The following is a 23,864-nucleotide window of genomic DNA, read 5'->3' on the forward strand; positions in this document are numbered from 1 at the left end:
CATTTCATAAAACCCTCTAATGACGCAAGTTCACTGAACATGGATTGAAAGATGTGTGTTAAGAGAGGAAAACTAGCTTCAAATTGTATTTAGCCAAAAACTGTTAAAAGCTTGTGATGTTTTTCACATTTACAGAATATTATGTCAATTTTTATTTCTTGGCAAAAAGGAAATGAAGAGAGAAAAAAATAAAATCATTTTTTACATAGTAAAAGGAATTTAAGAAAATTACAGAAAACTTGCAAAAAATAGAAAAGGAAAATAAATAATCATAAAATCTCACCATCCCAACTCAACTACTTTGCGGCATACTCTATGCAGTCCTTCTTACATGCCTGTACAGAGACCAGCTGTACCTACAGAGTATTCAATTTCCTTCCTACCCTCATCACTTTATCAAATATTTTTCCATGTTGTTACACACCAAATATCCCAAATAAGAAGTAATCATCTATTTACCAGTGAATCTGCCATAGCTTACTTAAGTTATTTCTTATCGCTGGACATGGAGATGACTTTCAGTCTTAAATATAACGTGGTATATCAGCTCTTTTCATACTTGGAAATTTCTATAGAGACAACGAAGTCCTAGACATGAGATTACTGGCTAATATGTACTGTCAATCATGTTTCCTTACGAACTAAACAAATTCATAAGGCCAAAAAATGAACTTCACCATATCTTGTTATCACTAAGTTATACATATTTTATCAGTTCTTAATATCTGAAGAACAACAGTGATTAGGTTTCAGGGTGTATTTCTAGGATTTCTGGGGAGAGATACATTTTCTCACATGTATTTTCAGTTATATAGCCTCCTTCTGAAGTCACATTGACTTTAGGTGACTTAAGAGAGGCAGGAGCCTCTGATACATTTTAAAAAGGAATACACTTTAAAGAATTTAAAATATATATTCAACTTTCTAAAAACACTATAGCAATGCTTACCTTTGTTCACTCTAAACAATATTTTAATGCAGTTTCAATGCTAACCACTACTTTTCTGTAAGAACAAAACAGAATATAACTGATAAAAACTGGATAACTATTAATTTAAATGGTGATGAGGTGCTCTGGGAATAACAATTAGAGTGGCTTTGTGACAACACTGCAGCAGATGCTTTCACTCTGATATTTACTGCAAAACAACAAAATGTTTTTACTCTAATACAGCTGTTCTCAAAGTGTGGATCCAAACCAGCACCATCAGCTTTACCTGGGGATTTGTAAAAACAAACTGTTAGGCCCCAACCCAGACTGACTGAATCAGAGACTCTGGGGTAGGTCTGGCCATCTGAATTTTAACAAACTCTTTACGTAAAAATATGAGAACCACTGCCCTCTGATAATTTGGACTTCTGTGTGACTCTAGAATTCTAGAAGGAAAAGCACATAAGAGAATAGCATGGTACAAAGTCTCACAAAGGGAACAAGGAGTGGAGTCCCAAAGACCTCCTCAGGCCAACACCTGGAACCCTGGCACTTTGGAGTACAGTTCTGTTTGACACATTCATGTTCTGAGGCAGTATTCTAGGTGATTCCCAACAGGCATACCCAAAAACTGACCATATGAGGTCTTTTAATCACCCCCAATCTCCATGGAAAATAAAAGAGGGCAAGACAAAAATGAAGAAAATAAGAATATTGGTGTGGAAATGGAAAACAATATAAACTAACAATATCATGTTTAAATATATTCGCTGTATTGGTCAGAAAAAAGACCAGAATAAGGCCAAAAGTGACAGAGAAAGGAGCAATATTTGGGGCTCACACACATTTTTGTGAGTTGAGTAGAGCAAATGTCAAAGAATACAGTGTTTCACCAATCTTAATGTGAACAGGAATCACTGGGAAGACCTCGTTACAATGGAGATGCTGATTCAGGAAGTGTGGGTTAGGGCCAGAGACTGCATTTCCACAATCTCCCAAATGATACCCTGCTGCTGTTCCAGGGACCACACTTTTTAGGGCAAAGGTATGCATAACCAATAATTCAGACTTGAAAAAATAAGTAACTTCCGATATAAATCAAGCAAATACTCATTTAACCTAACACAATGCCAATACTTTCTCTAATTGTAATTTCTATCAATCATAATAGAATTTGTAATTAGGGAATTTAAATTATATAAGACTCATGGAGAAAGGGGTGTTCCAGAAAGGGAAGAATTCTTGCTCAGGATTCACTTTCTTGGCCATGAAAGGCAAACAAGATGTCTGGTCAATTAGGAAATATGTTTCCTGTGGCAGTAACTAGATAATGGGTTATCTTCTGAAAGCATACAGAGTAATGAGAAGATGGGTGCTAATGGGGAAAAAACAACCAGGATTATTAATGAGGAGCCACAGAAGTTTTCACTCATTGGCAATGTAAGGAATTAAGAGACATGGCCAGTGAGAAAGAAGAGAGCCTCCATTCTAGCTTGGAGTTGTCAAACAGTCTATTCAAACCTGATCTCCACAAAGACTTGGGTGAGAAAGTACAGATTAACTAAACCAAAGCTCAATCTACCCCAGACTAATTAAAACAGAATCATACAGGTGCAGGATGCAGGCTTCGATATCTAAAGCTTCCCTAATGATTCTAAGGTGCAATTAAAATATATACATGCTCAAAAAGGCAAGGGTTCTTCCTGAAGACAAGCTAATATTAAGTCTAATCATAAGGAAACAACCCAGACTCCGAAACATTCCATAAGACAATTGGACTGGACTCTAAAAAAAGTCAATGTCATAAAAGGGAAGAAAAGGGGGGTGGGGGGGGAAGAAAGAAAGGGAAGGGAAGTGGGGAGGGGGAAAGAAAAGAAAAGAAAAAAGAAAAATAAAGAAAAAAGAAAAGAGAAGAGAAAAGGCAGGTAACTGTTTCAGATTAAAGGAAATTGACCAAAACAAAACAACAAAATACCTATAAAGGGTCATTACTAGGGCAACAGAGAAATTTGAATAGTAACTGAGTTTTAATATTACTATATGATCATTAAGTTGCTGAAGTATGCTAATAAGTACTGTGGAGAAACTCCCAGTACTCATGAGATACATGCTGAAGAATTTAGGCATGGTGTGTAAATATGTCTGCGATGTAGTTTCAAATGCTTCCAAAATACATATATTCATACACAGATGACAGATAAATGTGACACTTGTTAACAACTGGTGAATCTAGGCTAAACATATTGAGGTGTTCACTGTAACAGTCTTTCAACAATTCTCTATATTTGAAACTTTTCAAAATAAAAATCTGGAAATAAAAGGCAAGGACTTCTTCATAATGCTAAATTTATTTTCATTTTATTGAAAACAAAAAGTTTTCAATTAAAGATGAACGAGACAAGTGCTCTAACAACCTCTTTTTATTCTTATGTATCAGAAATTACAACTGATCTGTTTCATTAAATGCTTTGTTTTCTAAAAGCATGCATTCAGAACTATTCCAGATGTATTTAGAAATATCAACTTTAATGCAGCTGAGATCTGTTTGAGTTTTACATATGAATACATATGAAAACCACATGCCAGATAAGTTTTCCATTCATATAAGAATTTATGAACATACTTTATATAAAAAAATAAACAATCTGAGGTGAAGGCAGCCTGAAGACTTCACTATTCAAGATGGTCTGCAGGTGACTGCATCCTGTGCACTGCCTCGATGCCACCCAGATGCTATACACTGGCCCCCAGCTGCTCTCTGTGCATAAACTCACAGAGAACATGAGTGGACAACAACAGAAAATGGTACTGGAACACTGGGACTCAGCAATTTTTCACAGGAAGCTTTGGGGGCTATTGTTTACTATAGTTTGCCTGAAGTTGGAACAAAATTGAACAAGATGAGTCTGATGCTTTGGAAAGTGTGAAGGCCTATTGTGAACACTATTCTTCATTGTCAGGAGAAGTAACTGAAATTAATGAAGCTCTTCCAAAAAATCCAGGACCTGTCAAAACATCTTATGAAGACGGTTGGCTGATCAAGATGACACTAAAGTAACCCTTCAGAACTAAAGGAACTAAAGAGTGAAGAAGCATATGAGTAGTACATACAGTCTATTAAGGAGTGAAAAATAGCCCTAAATACAGTAGTATGAAACAACTTAATCTAGCATAAATTCTCTTAAATTAATGGTGAATAGAAGATTTAAAATAGCTGCTTTTAGTAATACAATGGAAAAAGAAACTACTGACAACAGTGCTTACTGGAGGAAAAATACTCCTTAACTGTCTACTGATTGCAAATGAACACCACATGCAGCCTTTTCTCAACACCCTATGTTTTTTAGGTTAGGGTATATCATTCAGAACTCCTGAAATTATCTGTGGCAAAATCTAGTTATAAAAATTATATAATTCAAGGATAATACTGCTATCTTAAGTCTTATATAACAGTGTAACTTGCTTAGATACATCTCTGGATTTGGGTCAAAACACTTAGTGATCTTTCCATTGGAAATAACTGGCAGTGGAGAAAAGTTTTTACTAGTTGTATATAGTGTCAGATGATGGACAAAACTATGTTAATTTTATAACATACCACATTTGCTGGTGCTATTTTTATACAGGAAAGCAACAACCTTTTGAAAAACAAGAAACTGTTTAATAATAAAACATTCAACTTCTACATTAAAAAAAGTTTAATATTCAAGAATACACACATATTCAACATTATCTCTATACCTGTATCTGTCTTCAAAAAACTGGTACTCGATTCTTGCATCTCCTTTTGGTTGAGCTGACAGAAGAGCATCCACCTTCATTACCAAGTCACTTGCCCTGAAAGACGTGGTTGATGACAATTCAGCATCTCTTTAACCTAAAGGTTTTTCCAATTATTGCCGAACATAATATAATCAGCCAAATAAACAATCTAACCTTGCACCTAAAAAAACTAGAAAATAAGACTTCTGGCCAACATGAAGGTGTAGGTAGACAGGCTTCACCTCCTTCCACAACCATAAAAAGGATTACATCTACATCAAATCAAAAACAACCAGAACTACCAGAAAACGGAACTGCATGGAAGTCCAACAAACAAAGATATAAAGAAGTAATACTCATCCTAAAGCCTAGAAGTCAGAAGACTATTAAAAATACCCCAAGTTCCTATATTAAAAATAAAAACAATTAGAAGATCCAAGATGACACAGAAGTAAGGGGAAGCTACAATGACCTCCTCCCAGGACCAATCTGGAATTACAAGTTAATTGTGGAGAAATCACCTGGAATAACCAATTGGACACTAGCTGGAAAGAAGCCTTATAACCACGGACAGACAGAAGAGGCTGCTTCATCACAATGGGACTGGTATGGAAAGCAGAGGAGAGATGAGAGGGCTGACTAGGCTATTACGGGCAGCAGGAGAAGGGATGGAGAAACATCTTAGCAGTCAGATGGAGCTGGGCTTCCCAGTCTACAACAACAGAGCTGAGAGTAAAACACCATCCAACTCTGAAAAGCGAAAAGGCATGGTTTTTTTTGCCAGCCTGAGGGAGATGGCTGAAGATACAGAGAAATTCCTAAAGGGACCATGAACGAAAATACATTGGTACCCATTTACCCTGGGCTCCAGCAGAGGGATGCTTAAGGAGAGTTTGGGGTGGTGGCTTTGAGGAGAGAACTGAGGGAGCAGCTGTTGGGGTCCCAGTGCTGACTCATCCCCCATACTGCAGCCAGACCAGTGCCCTCCAAGTTGCGTCAGACTGAAGGAAAACAATAGCGCCGACCACAGGAATTAATCTGCCCCACACAGTGGTGCTTAAGCCTGACAGGTGATCACACAGATTAACAACTGAAGGAGACAGACAAAGACAGTGGATCTCTGGTAGTCTCAAAGAAGCTGCATAGAGCCAGACTGGGTCACCATCAAACAGCACCGAGGGCGGATCCAGAAAGAGAAGAAAGTGGTAAACACTAGATACTACTGAGTAGAATTCCACCAAGGACTTCTTGATGATTTCCATTATTTCCTTCCTGCATAGCTTTTTAAAAAAATATATTTTTAAATTAATTAATTTCTTTATTTTCAGAGAGTGGAAGGAAAGGAGAAAGAGAGGGAGAGAAATATCATTGCATGGTTGCCTCTTACGTGTCCCCTACCAGGGAACTGGCCCGCAACCCAGGCATGAGCCCTGACAGGGAATCAAACCAATGACCCTTTTGTTCGCAAGTCAGTGCTCAATCCACTGAGCCACACCAGCCGGGACATGCCTGTGTAGCTTTTTAACATTCATTTCTTGTCCTTCAAGTTTGTGCATATTAAGTCACTAGTTTTTATATTATAGTTTGTTTCAAATTTCGTATTTTGCTCCTTCCTTCTTTTAGTCCATTTTACCTTCTTACATCCTCCTTATTTTTGTTTTAAATTCTATTTTCTCTCTTCTTACGACTTGTAACCATTCCGTACTCTATTTCTCCCCCTTCAGCCTCTCAAAATCATTTGTCTTGTCATCAGTCATCTCACATCCTTTTTCCTGTTCTTAAAATACCCTTACTCTACCTCCACCTTTATCAACCATTATTCATTGGTTGTGGATATGGTGGTTGTTGCATTCCTTTGATTTTATTCCTAGATCTTCAGTATTTTTGTATTTCTAATCTCAAATTTTACCATTCCCCTCTCCTACTCCATTTTGCCTTCCTCCAACCTTTTCTCTCTCTCTCTCTCTTTTTATTTTGAATTTTTCCCTGTCTTAGTCTGGATTTCATTCCTCACTCTTAATACTCCTTCTCCCTCTAACATTTCAAAATCACTTCCCTTTCCGCTAGACATCTCTTAAGCTTTTCTTTCTTTCTTTTTTCCCTCTATTCCCATCCCACCTACATTAATCTCTGTTCATTGGTTGTCAATAGTGCTGTGGGTGGATCTTTTTCTCCAATTTCATTCCGTTTTTTTTCTTCTTTTTATTTGTTCTCTCTCTCACTGTGTGTGTTTGTGTGTATTTAATTTCTGTTTATATCTACTACTATAGGCTTCTCTTCCCTTACTTCATTCCACCTCCCACCTTTTTATTTATGATGTAAATTTTACGTTCTTTCTCACAACTTCTTATCTCTACTCCCTCCTCTTATTATAGCTCTACTCTCTACCTTCTCAAAATCATTTTTCTTTCAAGTATTCATCTAACATTTGTTTTTCATTTCTTATCATAGTCTTAATATTTTACACTTTTATTAATAATGGCTCATTTGCTGTTGATAGTGTGATTGTGGGTGGGGGTTATTTATATGTGTGTGGGGTGTCTTTTCTGGGCTGTTTGGTATTGTTCTGGCATTGCCACACCATAACATACAAGACGCCATGGGCAGAGTGACTCTCAGTCAGCCAGCCAGCCAGAGGGAAGGACCCACCAAAGAATGACCCGATAACAACCAAAACCCAATTACAACTGGACAGCTCTCATAAAAGGCATAGAGGGAAGCCAAAGGGCATCCAGCTCAGGAGGTCAAGAAGAAGGCACCACTGAGTCCCACAGGTCTCCCACCACAGAAGGTCACATCACAAGAGAGGGAGTCAGAGTAGACCAATCTAATACGCAGAAACAAACAAGAGTCACCTAAAACGGGAAGAACAAGAAAGAACACTCAATCAAAAGGAATCCCCAGAAACAGTGCTAAATGAAATTGAGGCAAGCAAACTATCAGACATTGTGTTCTAAATAACAGTTATAAGGATGCTCAAGAACTCAGTGAACACATGAGGAACACCATGGAAGATACAAGAAATTTTAATTCCTTCTAAAATATTCTTCATTTTAAAATAGTATTCATTTTCTTTTTTTGTCTTATTTATAGTTTTGATGTCTTTATGCATGTTGGTATAATTTTCAATAAAGCAGGCTAAATGAAGCAGAGGATGGGATCAGAAAGCAGGATGACAGGGTAGAAAAAACTAAATAGAAGAACAAAAGGAAGAAAAGAATCAAAAGAACGAAGAAAGCTTAAGGAAGAATCAGGACAACATGAAACATTATGATGTTCCTATCATAGGGATACCAGAAGGAGAAGAGCAGCAATGGAGAGAAAACTTCTTTGAAAAGTATTAACAGAAAATTGCCCTAAATTGAGGAAGGAAAAAGTCATACAAGTCTAGGAAGCACAGAGGGTCCCAATCAAGATGGAGCCAAAAAGTCCTGCTCCAGACACATCATAATTAAAACGTCAAACTTTGAAGACAAAGAGAGAACCTTAAAGGCGGTAAGAAAGAAACCGCTAGTAACATACAAAGAGCTACAATAAGGCTATCAGCTGTTTACTAAACAGAAACACTACAGCTCAGAAGGGAATGGCAAGAAATATTCCTAGTAATGAAAAGCAAAGGCCTGCAGCCAAGACTACTCTATCAAGAAAGACTCTCAATCAAAATAGAAGGGAAAATAAATTGTTTCCCAGATAAGAAAAGGAGAAAAGAATACATCTCCACCAAACCAGCATTGCAGTAGATGTTAAAGAGTCTTCTGTAAGAAGATGAAAAAACAAACAAACAAAAAAAAAACAGAGAGTAAGGAACACAGATAAGAAGGGGAAAATGACAATGAATAAGTACCTATCAATAATAACCTTAAAGTAAATGCTTCAATCAAAAGACATAAAGAGATGAATAGATTAAAAAATCATGACCCGCATATATGCTGTCTGAAAGAGACCAACATCAAAACAAAAGATCTACACAGACTGAAAGTGAAGGGATTAGAAAAACTACTTCAAGCAAATGGACATGAAAAAAAAGTTGGGGTAGCAATCTTCATATCAGACAAAATATATTACCAAAGAAAGGTCATAAAAAGAGACAGAAAAGGACACTACATAATACTGAAGAGAAGTCATCAAGAAGATATTGTAGGGGCTTCAGCCATTTCTTGTAAGGAATTCCAGTCATCCTCTAAGAGCCCCATTGCCTAAGGCCTGTAAAAATTTGCAAATGTCTGCTGCTAGCATTAAGTAATTGCCTCTTTGGGGCTCTTCTCTTGCAGAGAATCCGGCCTTTTTGCAGAGCTGTCTGTCCCACAGAGAATCCGGCTAAGCAGCCGACTTCGACAGAAGATAACTCCATAAACCTTGTCCCTGTTGCTGCCAGATGTCATGTACACACCTAACTGCAGCTGCCCCACCCCCACTTCATGCCAGGGTCGTTTTCCCACCGAAGGAAAAGATCCTATATAAACCCTGCCCTAAACCCCATTCAGGGTTGGCATCATTTTGGACACTTGGTCTTGGCCCAGCTGCTGCCAATAAACCCTTTGCTTTCCTTATCCACTGTCTCCAAGTGGTTTATTTTTGCTGAATCTGTTGTAACAATATAACCATTGTAAACATAAAAGCACCCAACATAGAAGAACCCAAATATATAAGGGAAATCATAGAGAACTTCAAGAAAGACATCTCAGCAAGACACCCACAGTAGGGTAATTTTACACCCCATTGTCAACAACAGATATGTCTTGCAAGCAAAGAATCAAGAAGGATGTCATGGCACTGTATGATACTCTAGATCAAATGGACTCCATTGATATATATAGAACCTTCATCCCCAAAAGAGCAAAATATACGTTCTTTTCAAATGCATATGGAACACTTTCAAAATAAACCCCAAGGGAGGACACAAAACAAATGTCAACAAATTCCAGAAAATTGAAATTATAAAAAGTACATCCTCGGATCATAATGGCTTAAAGGAAAAACTCAAAAACATTTAAATTCATGGAGACAGAATAACATGCTATTAAACAATGAAGGGGTTAATAATGAGATCAAGGAAGAAAATCAAAAAGTTTCTGGATACAAATGAAAACAAACACACAGCAGCCCAAAACCTATGGGGCACAGCAAGGGGAGTCCTAAGAGGGAAGTTCATAGCAATACAGGCCTACCTAAAAAGTACAGAAAAATCTCAAATAAGCAACTTTACCCTACATTTGCAAGAACCAGAGGAACAACAAACAAAGTCCAGAGCAAGTACAGGAAGAAAATAATCAAGATTAGAGCAGAATTAAATGACATAGAGAATAAAAAAATTCAAAGGACCAAGAAATCTAATAGCTGGTTCTTTAGAAAGATAAATAAAACCAACAAGCCTTTAACCAGACACATCAAGAAAAAAAGAAATAGAACCCAATAAACAAAATCAGAAACAAATGAGGAGAACTCACAACTGATAAAACAAATATAAAGAATTGTAAGAAATTACTACAAACAACTATATGCCAAGAAAATTGACAACCTGGGTGAAATGGACAAATTTCTGGAAACATATAACCTTCTAAAACTGAATCAAGAAGAAGCAGAATGCCTGAATAGACTGATAACAACTAGTGAAATTGAAGCAGTCATCAAAAAACTCCTGGCACACAAAAGCCATGGACCAGACAGCTTCACAGGTGAATTTTACCAAACATTTAGGGAAGAGCTAACCCCTATTCTTCTCAAACTATTCCATAAAATTCAAGAAGAGGGAAGACTCCCAAATTCTATATATAGACCAGTATTATCCTAATTCAAAAACCAGGTAAAGAAAACAAATTAAGAAAACTTCAGGCCAATATTGCTGATGAACATAAGAGGCTAAAATCCTCAACAAAATATTGGCAAATTTGATCCAGCAATATATTAAAATGATCATACACCTTGATCAAGTGGGATTCCTCTCAGGGATGTAAGGCGGTATAATATTTCCAAATCAGTAACATAATACACCACATAAGCAAAATGAAAGACAAAAATCACATGATCATATTAACAAATGCAAAAAAGCATTTCATAAAGTACAGCATCCATTTATGATTTAAAAACAAAACTCAGGAAAGTGGGACTAGAGAGAGCATTACCTAACCATAATAAAGGCCATATACATGAAACCTGAAACCAACATCATACTCAACAGGCAAAAATTGGGAAGGAGGATGCAAAACTATCATTATTTGCAGATGACATGATAGTGTACAAAGAAAACCCTAGAGGCTTCATCAAAAAACTACTTGACCTAATAAGTTAATTTGGCAAAATAGCAAGATACAAAGTCAATACTCAGAAACCAAAGGTTTTTTTGTATACCAAGAAACAAATAACAGAAACTAGGAAAAAAATTCCATTGAGTATATCAACCAGAAAAATAAAGTACTTAGTAATACACTTAACCAAGGAGGTAAAAGACTAACTTGGAAAACTATCAGTCACTGAAGAAAGAAATTAAGGAAGATACAAATAAATGGAAGCATATAAACATGTTCATGGATTGGAAGAATTAACATCATTAAAACGTCCATACTACTCAAAGCAATCTGATATTCAACACAATCTCTACTAAAATACCAATGACATATTTCACAGAATGAGAATACAAATATTTACATGAAATCAAAAATGACCCCAAATTTCCTTAGCAATCTTGAGAAAGAAAATCAAAGTAAAAGGAGTCACAATAACACATACCAAACTATACTACAAGGCCACTGCAATCAAAACCGTCTGGTACTGGCATAAGAACAGACACATCAATCAATGGAAGAGAATGGAGAGCCCATAAATAACCCCAGGACTCTACAGTCAATTAATATTTGACAAAGGGGATAGGAGCATAAAACTGAATAAAAATAGCCTCTTCAATAAGTGTTTTAGGGAGTTCTGAACAGGTACATGCAAAAATACGAAACTAAGACCACCAACTTACACCATACGCCAGTATAAATTCAAGATAGATAAAAGAGTTAAATGTAAGCTGTGACACTATAAAAGTCCTAGAAGAAAATATAGGCAGTAAAATTTCAGATATCCCATGCAGCAATATTTTTGCCAATATATCCTAGGGCAAGGAAAATGAAAAGAATAAAGAAAAGGATCTACATGAAATTAAAAAGCCTCTGTTTGGCTTAAGAAAACATCATAAGGAGAAACAAGATGGCGGAGGAGTAAGTGGAAGCTACACTAACTTCCTCCCAGAACTAGTCTGGATTTACAACGTAATTTTGGAGAAATCATCTGGAATAACCAACTGAACACCAGCTGGAGAGAAGTCGTATAACCACGGACAGACAAAAAAGGCCGCTACATCACAACGTGACCGGTAGGGAGTGCGGAGACGCGGAAGGGCTGGCTGGGCTCACACGGGTGGCAGCTGAAGGGGCTGAGAAACAGCTCAGCAGCTGGGGATTCCCCCTGAGAAGGGCAGGGTCTAAACCCCCAGCCGGGCTCCCCAGCCTACAGCAACAGAGTGGAAAGTAAAATAGTATCCAGCTGTGAAAAGCGAAAAGCCACAGGGTTTCTTGCTAGCTGGAGAGAAACAGCTGGAGAAAAAGAGCTCTTAAGCGGATCACATACAAAAATATTTTCGCCCCCACTTACCCTGGGCTCAAGCAGAGGGAAGACAGAGAGGACTGGAAATGCTTGGGGAGAGTTTGGTGTGGTGGCTTTGAGGGGAGAGCTGGGGAAGCGGCCGGCCGGGTCCCAGTGCTGACTCATCCCCACACTGCAGGCAGACCATTCCCAGCCAAGTGGTGTCAGCCTGAGGGGAAGCAAAGGCCCTGCCTACAGGAACTAAGCTACCACACCCACGGTCCTTAACCCTGACAGCTAATCACAGATTGAATAGATTAACAACTAAAGGAGACAGACAAAGGCAGTAGATCCCTGGAAGTCTCCAACAGGCTGCCTAGGCCCAGACTGGTACAGGATCTGATGCCACCAGGGGCAGACCCAGGAAGTGCAGATCATTCTAAGAAGCACCAACAAACAATAGGAGTCACAAAAATGGGGAGACAGAGAAACAACCCCCCATCGAAAGGAAAGGTAGAATCCCCAGAAAGAGTGCTAAATGAAATAGAGGGGAGCCAACTATCAGATATGGAATTGAAAGCATGTATTATGGAGAAGCTCTATGACCTCAGCGGAAACTACAAAGAACTCCAGAAAAACTACAGTGAACTCCAGAAGAACTATAAAGAACTTACTAGGAATTATACCAGCATCAAAAAGGACATGGAAGCTATCAATAAGAGCCAGGAGGAAATGAAGAATACGATCTCTGAATTGAAGAACACAGTAGAAGGAATTAAAAACAGGCTAGAGGAAGCAGAAAATCGGATCAGCGAGCTGGAGGACAATGTAGACAAAAACTCACAGACAGTGCAACAAAATGAAAAAAGGCTGAACAAGACTGAAGAGGCTCAAAGACAGCTGCAGGACAACATGAAACGTAATAATATCTGTATCACAGGAATTCCAGAAGAAGAAGAAGAGCAAGGAATAGAAAACCTCTTTGAAAAACTAATGACAGAAAACTTCCCTAACATGAAGAGAGAAAGAATCATGCAAGTCCAGGAAGCACAGAGGGTCCCAATGAAGATGAACCCCAACAGGCCCACTTCAAGACACATCATAATTAAAATGCCAACATTCAAAGACAAAGAGAGAATCCTAAAAGCAGCAAGAGAGAAACAACTAATAACATACAAGGGAGCTCCAATAAGGCTATCATCAGATTTCTCAGCAGAAACACTACAAGCCAGAAGGGAATGGCAAAATATATTCCAAGTAATGAAAAACAAAGGCCTACAACGAAGAATACTCTACCCAGCAAGGCTCTCATTCAAAATGGAAGGTGAAATAAGGAGTTTCCAAGACAAAAGAAGGTTAAAAGAATACATCTCCACCAAACCAGTATTGCAAGAGATGCTAAAGGGTCTGCTTTAAGAAGATGAAGAAACAGAGAGAGACAGAGAGGAACACGAGTACAAAGGGGTAAAATGGCAATCAATACGTACTGAAAGAAAGAAGGAACTTCTACCATTTGCAACAACATGATTGGAACTAGAGAGAATTATGCTTAGCGAAATAAGCCAGGCAACAAAAGAAAATTACCTTATGCCATCACCTGTTACAGGAAACTAATGAACAACACAAACAAATGAGCAAAATTGAACCAGAGGTATGTAAACGAGGAATAAAATAACAGTAACAAAGGGGGAGATGGGAGGGAGAGAAGTGGTAAGAAGGGGAAGGGTCTAGTCAAAGAACATGTATAAATGACCCATGGACATGGACAACTGGGTGGGGACTGAATGTGGGAGAAGGGAGGGACAGGGTGCAGAGAAGCAAGAGGGGGAAAAAAGTGAGACAACTGTAATGGAAAAACAAACAAACAGAAAAATCTTTAGTGGGGGGAAAAATAAAAATATAAAGAATAGAAATGCAAGTTCAGTGAATATTAGAAGGACAAGGATTTTCCTTCACACTGTATATATTTTCTCCCTATCTGATCCCTCCAGAATTTGGCATTCCAAAGAAGTAATGACCTAAGTTTCTTTGCATAAAACTAATAAGACCAGTTGTTAATAATGATTTTTTGACTAAGACTTTGACTGGAATGTCATGCCTAAAGGAGACATGATTGGGCTTTGGTTGTTACCAAAAAGCCCTGAGCAACTGGGACTGACTTTCAAAGGTAATAAAAGTCCACGAGATAAAAGGCCTGGTACCTTGGATGGATGAGCGGTCCATAGCAATTTTTCCAGGGAAGGAACGAAGGTTGTTTTCCTGAAAGATGGCTAGAAGGGACCTTAAGGCACAACGGAAAACCAGGAGGACCTGGAAAAGACAGGTGTTTACAAGCAAGGCTAAATGCCAGGTATGTGGCTCAACTTCTGTGCCCTGAAGGGCACACTGAAGGTCACCCTAAATGTTCCTTGCATAAGTTCCAGCAAAGCAGAACTAAAGATCATAAGTGATCATTTGCTGCTCTTGTTGTGTTTATGCAAATGAACAGGATAAATTAAAAATGAACTTAATGCAGTCCCTTTAATGACAAGGAGGGTAATCTTAGGGAGAAAAATCAAGATTCAAGGAAGATCAAATGCCCAGTGGTAGACTATAAAGTAGTGCAGCTAACCGTCTTTAAAGTTTCTTTTCATTTAAAATTTGTTTTCATTTGAAAGTTAAACTATGTCTGTGGCATTATCAAAGATGTTTAATTTACAGGCTAGAAGACTGTCAAATGCCTTGCAACTGGATGTCTTTCCGATAAGACAGTCCTACAGATTTAGAGACTTGTATGTGGGTTATGTTACATAAATTAACATGTGTTTTCTGTTTTCAAAGGGCATAAGCCTACGATCTCATTACCTGAGTGATTGTCTGTACGTATAGGCCTCACTTAATCCTGTCTGCATTGCTGCCTCCTGAGACTCAATGGTTTGGCTGAACTAAGTGGCTGGGTTGGTGAAGAACGGGGTGGTCTGTGGGCTTCACTTTAAAACTGGTTTCTCTTTTCTATCCTAATGGCTTGGACAGAAAGAGCCCAGAGGCCTGAGAGGTGGGAAACCTAAAATATTTCCCTCAGTCCAAACTAAGTATAATGGGCAAAAGGGTTTTGGACAGGTGAGATGTACCTGGCATACCTTCCTCCAAAGAAACCCTTCTTTTCCCTAATGTGGGACATTGAAAAATTAATACCTGTCTTTTGTCATCTAGTGGTTACGGATTGAATGATGTCCTTTAACCCTGTTGCCCCCAGAATACAAGAATGCCAGCCTGTTAAACCAAGCATGCCGTTGTCCAGAGACAGCCAACCAACCTGGAGTCTGCACGATCCTTCCCCTTGTGGGAAGGCCACCCTCCCCTCCACACCCCCACTCTTATTAGGGATTTCTTGACCGAAGGGTGGGTAGGACGACGACCATGTCCAGCTTGAAGCAGCTAGAGGAGCTCGAGACCTTCGTCCATTGTCCTTTATAAGATTGTAAAGGGTCTTAAGTCTGAGAGGGAGGGATTGTTATTTTTTATTGTTAAAATATTTAACTAATTAATTAATTATTTTTTTTAAAAAAAGAAGAAGAATATATGAAAGGGTGAGCCATGGGCATGGACTTGGGGAGGGGATTATCGGGGAAGGGGTTGCTGGGTGGAGGGGAGCAAAGGGGAAAAAATTGGAACTATTGTAACAATATAATCAATAAAATATACTTAAAAAAAAAAAGAAAACATCATAAAAGTTAAAAGGGAACCAACCATATGGTAAAACATATTTGCCAATAATACCTTGGACAAGGGTTTAATGTCCAAAATATATAAAAAACTCATACTACTCAACATCAGGAACATAAACAATCCTTTTAAAAAATGGGCAAATCACTTAAACTGACACTTCTGCAAGGAGGACACACAGAGGACCCATAGGCATATGAAAGAATGCTCAACATCACTAGCCATCATAGAGATGCAGATTAAAACCAAAATGAGATACCACCTCATATCTGTCAGAATGGACATCATTAACGAATCAACAACTAGCACTGGCAAGGATGTGGAAAAAAGGGTACCCTAGTGCAGTGTTGGTGGGAGTGCAGACTGCTGTGGCAACCACTGCGGAAAACAGCAGGGAATTTCCTCAAAAAACTAAAAATGGAACTGCCTTCTGACTCAGTGATCCCATTGCTGGGATTTTACACTAAGAATCCTGAAACACCAATTCAGAAGAACCTATGCACCACAACGTTCATAACAGAATTATTTAGTACAGTCAAATGCTGGAAACAGCCTAAGTGCCCACCAGTAAATAAGGGATAAAAAAATTTTGGTACATTAACACAATGGAATACTATGCATCAGAAAGAAAGAAGGAACTTCTACTTTTTGTGACAGCATGGATGGATCTGGAAAATATTATGCTAAGTGAAATAAGCCAGGCAGCAAAAAACAAATACCATATGATCTCACCTATAAGTGGAACCTAATGAATAAAACAAATGAGGAAAAATAAAACCAGAGACATGGAAACAAGGAATAGACTGACAGTGACCAGAGGGGAGGGGAGATGCAGATACGAGGGGAAGGAAGGGGAAGAGTCTGATCAAGCAACAAGTATAAATGACCCATAGACATGGACAACTTGTGAGTGCGGGGAGTAGGAAAGGTAGTGAGGAGCAATGGGAGTAAAACTGGGACAATTGTAATAGAACAATTTAAAAAGAGTGAAATAAAATAAAATAAAATAAAATAAAATGCATTTTATCTCCCCCGCCCAAAAAAGAAACTTTTGGACAACATGAAGTGTAACAACATCCACATCATAGGTGTAACAAATGAAAAGAGAGAGAGAACTTATTTGAAAAAATAATGTGAGAAATATTTCCTAACATGGTGAAGAAAAAAAACACAAGTCCAGAGAGTGCAATCAGTCCCAAGCAACATAACCCCAAAGAGGCCCACACCAACACACACTGAAATTAAAACAGCAAAGCTTATACACAAGGATAGAATCTTAAATGCCACAAGACAAAGGCAGGTGGTTCCCTACAAGGAAACTCCCATAAGATTGGAATCTAATTTCTCAACAGAAACACTTCAGGCAAGAAGGGACTGGCATGAAATATTCCAAGTGATGAAAAGCAAGGACCTATAACCAAGGCTGCTTTACTCAACAAAACTATCATTTAAAATTGAAAAAGTAATAAAAAGCTCCCCAGAAAAAGCTAAGAGTTTGTTACCAAAGTAATGTAACACAGGTTAGAAGCCTTGCTTTAAGAAGAAAATAGTTAAAAGTATAAAATGGCAATAAATACAAATTTGTCAATAATCACTTTAAATGTAAATGGTTTACATGCTTTAATCAAAAGACAAAGGGTTGATAAATAGACAAGTAAACAAGACTCATGTATATGCTGTCTTCAAGAGACCTACCTCAGAATGAAAGACACACACAGTCTAAACATAAAGGAATGTAAAGATATATTTCATGCAAATGGAAATAAAACAAAAAACTGAGGTATTAACAGTTATATCCAACAGAAGAGACTTTAAAATCAAGACTATAATAAGGGACAAAAGGGACAGTACATAACGATAAAGGAATCAACAAGAGGATATACCCATAGTAAACATTTATATACCCAACATAGGAGAACATAAATAAGTGAAGCAAATCTTGATGAACATAAAAGGAGAGACTGACAGAAATACAGACATAGTAGGCTATTTGAACACCCCATGTACTTCAATGGATATTCCAGACAGAAAATCAATAAGGAAACAGGAGCCTTTAATGACACAACAGATCAAATGGCTTTAATTGATATCTTCAAAGTATTTCACCCCAAAGCATCAGAATATACCTTCTTTTCAAGTGCACATGGAATATTTTCTATGACAGAACACATTAGTACACAAAACAAGTCTTAAGTTTATGAAGACTGAATGAAATCATATCAAGCATCTTCTCTGACCATAGTGTTATAAAACTAGAAATCAAACACAGGAAGAAAAATTAAAAATACGCCAAGATATCAAAGCTAAATAACATGTTATTAAACAAAAAAATTGGCTAACAGTGAGATCAAGGGAAAAAATCAAGATATATTGACACAAATGAAATGAGAATACAACAAGCCAAAATCTGTGGGACACATGGAAAGCAGTCCTAAGAGGTAAATTCATAGCATTATAGGCATAACTCAAGAAACATGAGAAAGATCAAATAAGCAATCTAACTTTACACTGAAAGGGGCTTGAAAAAGAACAACAAACAAAGCCCCAAGTGAGTAAAAGGAAGGAAATAATAAAGATCAGAACAGAAGTAAACAAAAGAGTAAAAAAGAAAATTACAGAAGATCCATGAATCCAAGAGCTGGTTCTTTGAAAAGATAAAAAATATTAACTAAGTTTACAAGACTCATCAAGAAAAATAGATGATCCAAATAAATAAAATCAGAATGAAAGAGAAGTAACAGTTGACTCCAAAGTACAACGATTTTATTAAGAACAATATTAACAAATTTGACAATTTGGAAGACTTCCGGCCAAGACGGAGGCTTAGATGGACATGCTCGGTCTCCTTCTACAACTAGAAAGGAATACAACTACCTCAAAACAAAAGATAACCAGAAATTTCAGAAAATAAAACTACATGGAAGCCTAACGTAGGAAGTAATAAACCAGTAGTGCTTCCCTGGACGGGTAGGAGGCGCAAAATCAGAATCGGAACGGAAAGGTTGGGCGGGGCTGTTTGCGGTAGCAGTGGGGAGAGTGGCAGGGGGAGCAATCCCGGCTGCAGTCAAGCCCCAGCAGCTTGCAACACCAATGCGGGGAAAGGCAGACCCCCAACTGCATCGAACGGTGAGGCCCAGAGGGCAGGAGGACAGATCCCGGTCTCCCAGCGGAGAGTAACAGCAGGAATCCATCTTGGACTCCCGCCCCCACACAAAGCACAGCAGCAGGGCAAGAAAGGTCAGGATCACCACCAGTCGCTGGTTAGTGACGAGTACATGGGGCTCCACACCCCACAGCCTGCCCAGGAAGCAAAGTAAAACACAAATCTGTCAAAATGAAGCAGACAACAATTGAAATCCTGGTGAGGCAGCTCACCAGGGAGCAGATGAAGAAACTGACAGACGAACAGATAAGAAACCTTTCAGAGGCTCAGTTCAGAGCTATTGTTATAAGGTGGCTTACAGAATTAACAAAAGATTTGGAACAAGACAGGGAAGGAAAGAAAACCACTCATACTAAAAAGAACGAAAACACATACGAGACAAGTGGTAAGGAAATAAAATCCAGAGATCAAATCAACAAACCGGAACATAGAGAAGGAACAAACAGTCAACCAGTGCAGAAAGAGGAAACAAAAAGAGAGTGAGGAGAGGATCAGAAACCTCTGGGACAGCTATAAGAGATCGAACATAAGAATTATAGGATTGCCAGAGGGCGAAGAAGAAGAACTAGAAATTGAAAAATTATGTGAAAAAATAATGAAGCAGAACTTCCCGAACTTGGGGAAGGAAACAGACTTACAGGTCCAGGAAGCACAGAGTTTTCCAGAAAAACTGGACTCCAAGACACATTATAATCAAATTGTCAAAAATTAAAGATAAAGAGAATCTTAAAAGTAGCAAGAGAGAAGAAAAGAATCATGTACAAAGGGGTCCCAACTAGACTATCAGCTGACTTCTCAAGGGAGACCCTGCAGGCAAGAAGGGACTGGCAAAAAATATTCCAAGTAATGGAAATCAAAAACCTACAGCCACGAATACTCTATCCAGCAAAACTGTCATTCAGAATAGAAGGGCAGAGAAAGTGCTTCCAGGACAAAATAAAACTAAAGGAGTTCATTAGATCCAAACCACTATTACATGAGATGTTACAGGGACTGGTTTAGAAGGAGGAACAAAACTATGAACATTAAAATGAAAACTGTATCACAATAACCAACTACAGAAGCTAGGGAATCGAAACAAAGGCAAACTAAATAGGCAACAACAGTGGAAAAAGAACTATAGGTATGGGGAACATACTGGGGGAGGTCAGCAGGGAGGGGGAAGGGGGTGATGGTATAGGAATTAAGAAGCATAGTAGGAGGGAATGGAACAGACAGGAAGAGATTGAGAACTATATGCACAACAAATGGACATGGACTAAAAGGAGGGGAACAGCTGGAGGGAGGGTTGCCACCAGGTGGAGGACAGCAGAGGGAAGGGAAATTGGGAAAACTGTAACAGTATAATCAATAAAACATACTTAAAAAAAAACAATCAAGAAAACAAATTTGACAATTTGAATCAAATAAATACATTCTTAGAAATATACAATCTTCCAAAACTAAATCAGGAAGAATCAGAGGAACTGAATAGACAGATTGCACCTAGTGAAATTGGAGCAGTAATCAAAAACTTCCAACAAATTAAACACCTGGAGCAGATGTCTTCACAGATGAATTTTACCAATCATTCAAATCCTTCTCAAACTATCCAAATAATTCAAGAGGATGGAAGACTCCCAGGCTCATTTTATGAGTTCAGCATTATACTAATTCCAAAACCAGATAAAGAAACAAACAAATTATATGCCAATTTCACTGATAAACAGATGCAAAAGTCATCAACAACATATTAGCAAAATGAATACAGCAATACATCAAAAATATCATACAACCCTGGCTGGTGTGGCTCAGTGGATTGAGTGCCAGCCTGTGAATCAAAAAGTCACTTGCTTGATTCCCAGTCAGGGCACATGCCTGGGTGGCAGGCCATGTCCACAGTTGGTGTGTGCAAGAGGCAATCACATATTGATGCTTCTCTCCTTTCTCCCACCCTTCCCCTCTCTAAAAATAAATAAAATCTTTAAAGAAAATAAAAGATCATACACCATGAATAAGTGGAATTTATTCCAGGGATTCAAGGTTGGTACTACATTTAAAAATCAATAAACATGATACACCACCTAAACAAAATGAAGGATAAAAACCACATGATCATATGAATAGATGCAGAAAAAAGTACTATAAAATCCAGCACACATTTATGATAAAAATTCTCAGCCAATGGGAAAAAAGGAAACATACTTAAACATAATAAGTCCATATAATACAAACCCATTGCCAGCATTATAGTCAATGGATGAAAACTACAAGTGTTCTCCTTTAGATGAGGAACAAGTCAGGGATGCCTGTTTTCACCTTTCTTATTCAACATAGTACTGGAAGACCTAGCCACAGCAATTAGACAAGAAGAAGAAATAAAAGGCATCCAAATGGGAAAATAGTAAAACTGTCATTATTTATGGATGACATGATACTCTACATAGAGAATCTTAAATATTCCACCAAGAAACTAGTAGGACTGATAAATGAATTTAGTAAAGTATCAGGATACAAAAATTAACATCCAGAAATTAGTTGCATTTTTATATGACAATAATGAACTATCGGAAAGGAAAATTAAGAGAAACACTCCCAATTACAACTGCTTTAAAAAGAATAAAAACCTAGGAATAAATTTAACCAAGACTGTAAAAGATCTGTACTCAATAAATTATAAGACACTGAAGAAAGAAAACGAGAAGATGCAAATAATTGGAAATATACCCTAGTTTCGTGGATAGAAAGATAGTATCATTAAAATGTCCATACTTCCCAAAGATTCAATGTAATTGTTATCAAAATACCAAGGGTGTACTCCGAGCCGGGGAGGAGCAGTGACGGGGCAGCTGGGCAAGAGCCTGGGTCCGCTGCTGCTGCTCCTGGCTCTGGGACACATGTGGAGCTACCGCGAGGAGCCCGAGAACAGTGACAGAGAAGTCTGCTCGGAAAATAAAATCACCACGACCAAGTACCCCTGTCTGAAGGCTTTGGGAGAGCTCACCACGTGTTTCAGGGGAGCAAACCGTGATATGGAAGTTAGGTACTGTCGCATCTCCAAGGCAGGTTGTTTTTGCCCGACAATTGGAAGAATATGCAAGAGCTGAACTTTACATAACTACAGCATGAGGTCCTGAGTCTTGGTCTCCAATCTGAAGATATACAGTGATGTCAGGAGCCGTGATCTGTAAATTGTGTATTTCCTACCCACCCTCCATTTTCCCTGAGGCTGTGCTTAGCTGCAGAGGACTAATCCTGTCTCTGTCAGTCACTCTCTTGTTTCAAGAAATATCCTTGATAGGGTACGGTGAGCAATAACTAACACATACTTTGATTCTCAGAAAAAAGAGCAGAAAAATCTGGATTTAGTTTTATGAATCACTTAGAGAAAGAACAAAACTCAGTCTAAAGAAAAGAACCAGCATTTAGCACACACTCTAGGCAAAGTCTGTCCTGAAAAGGTTAGGTAGGTTTCCACTCAGAAATGCCTGATTATCTTAGCAAGGCAGTATGTATGCTCATTTTAGAACCCCTGCCGCAAACCCTAGTGCCTACAATTTTCTCCCTAGGTTAGCTCCATTGTCCAAAGGAGAATTATCTAAGCAGCTCGAACATATTCCCCAGATACAGTGTAGTTGGTAGGATCCTAAGCCCTGGCTGGTTTGGCTCAGTGGATTGAGCGTCGGCCTGCGAGCTAAGTGTCGCTGGTTCGATCTTCCAGTCAGGGTACATCAGAGAAGGAAAACTCTGACTCCAAAAAACCTCCGCTGCCTTGCGGCATACCTCTTCAGGGGAAAGGCTAAGGGAGTAAACCCCGACAGAAAATCCGGAGCCGGAGTCCCTAAGGCGGTTTGACGCTGTAGTCAACACCGGCAACTCCTGCGGCGCACCTGAAGCCAAGCTGTATTGACTCCGTCTTTCCCTTGGACCCTTCAGCTGCGAAGAGAGGTGGGGTCTGCTGCATGGGCAACAGCAGACCCTCCATATCACCCTGCCCAGGCTCTGTAGCTTCAGCTTCACTGGAGAGGACACTCCAGCGTCATCACAAGATGTCGATTCAACACGGGAGGAGACAGATACCGTGTCACTCCCGAGTCGGACTGCACAACCATTCTCGGCGGTGCAGATAGACTCTTAAGAAGCTACACCATCGTCTCTCGAGACGGACGGCTGCCGACGACGACTTTACAAATCTAGAAAAAATATTCCAAAAATTTATATGGAACCACAAAAGGCCCCAAATAGTAACAGTGCTCTTGAGAAAGAGGAACAAAGTTGGAAGAATCATGCTACCTAATATCAAACTATATTACAAGGCCATAGTAATCAAAACAGTGTGGTACTGGCAAAAAACAGACATACAGATCAATGAACAGAATAGAGAGCCCAGAGTTAAACCCACTCCTTTATAGTCAATTAATTTTTGACAGAGGAGGCAAAAACAGACAATGGGTGAAAGATACTTTCTTCAATAAATTATTTTGGGAAATTTGGACAGATACATGCAGAAAAATGAGACCAGATTACTTTCTTATGCCACACACAAGAATAAAGTCAAAATGGATAAAAGACTTAAATGTTTGACTTGAAACCATAAAAATCCTAGGAGAAAACATAGGCAGTAAAATCTCACACATTGCTTATAGTAAGTAGTGTGTTTTCTGATATATCTCCTCAGACAAAGGAAACAAAAGAAATAATAAGCAAATGGGACTACAGTAGTCCCTCTCTATATCGTGGTTCACTTATTGCAGCCTC

General features: G+C 38.5%; 1 protein-coding gene across 3 annotated transcripts in view; it reads right to left on the reverse strand.

The window, feature by feature from the left end:
• Positions 1-23,864, reverse strand: part of UGGT1 (UDP-glucose glycoprotein glucosyltransferase 1) — a 195,064-nt gene that overhangs the window by 32,924 nt on the left and 138,276 nt on the right. For 2 of the 3 annotated variants that reach the window (XM_090278868.1, XM_090278863.1), the window contains one exon: positions 4,673-4,768. The exons of the other annotated variant lie outside the window; for it this stretch is intronic. In XM_090278868.1, coding sequence (XP_090134994.1) covers positions 4,673-4,768 — 96 coding nt within the window. The remainder of the gene's footprint in view (positions 1-4,672; positions 4,769-23,864) is intronic. 3 annotated transcript variants of the gene reach the window in all.

This window comes from Furipterus horrens, unplaced genomic scaffold (assembly GCF_987537825.1).
Source record: "Furipterus horrens unplaced genomic scaffold, mFurHor1.1.pri manual_scaffold_1, whole genome shotgun sequence".
Taxonomy (NCBI): Eukaryota; Metazoa; Chordata; class Mammalia; order Chiroptera; family Furipteridae; genus Furipterus; species Furipterus horrens.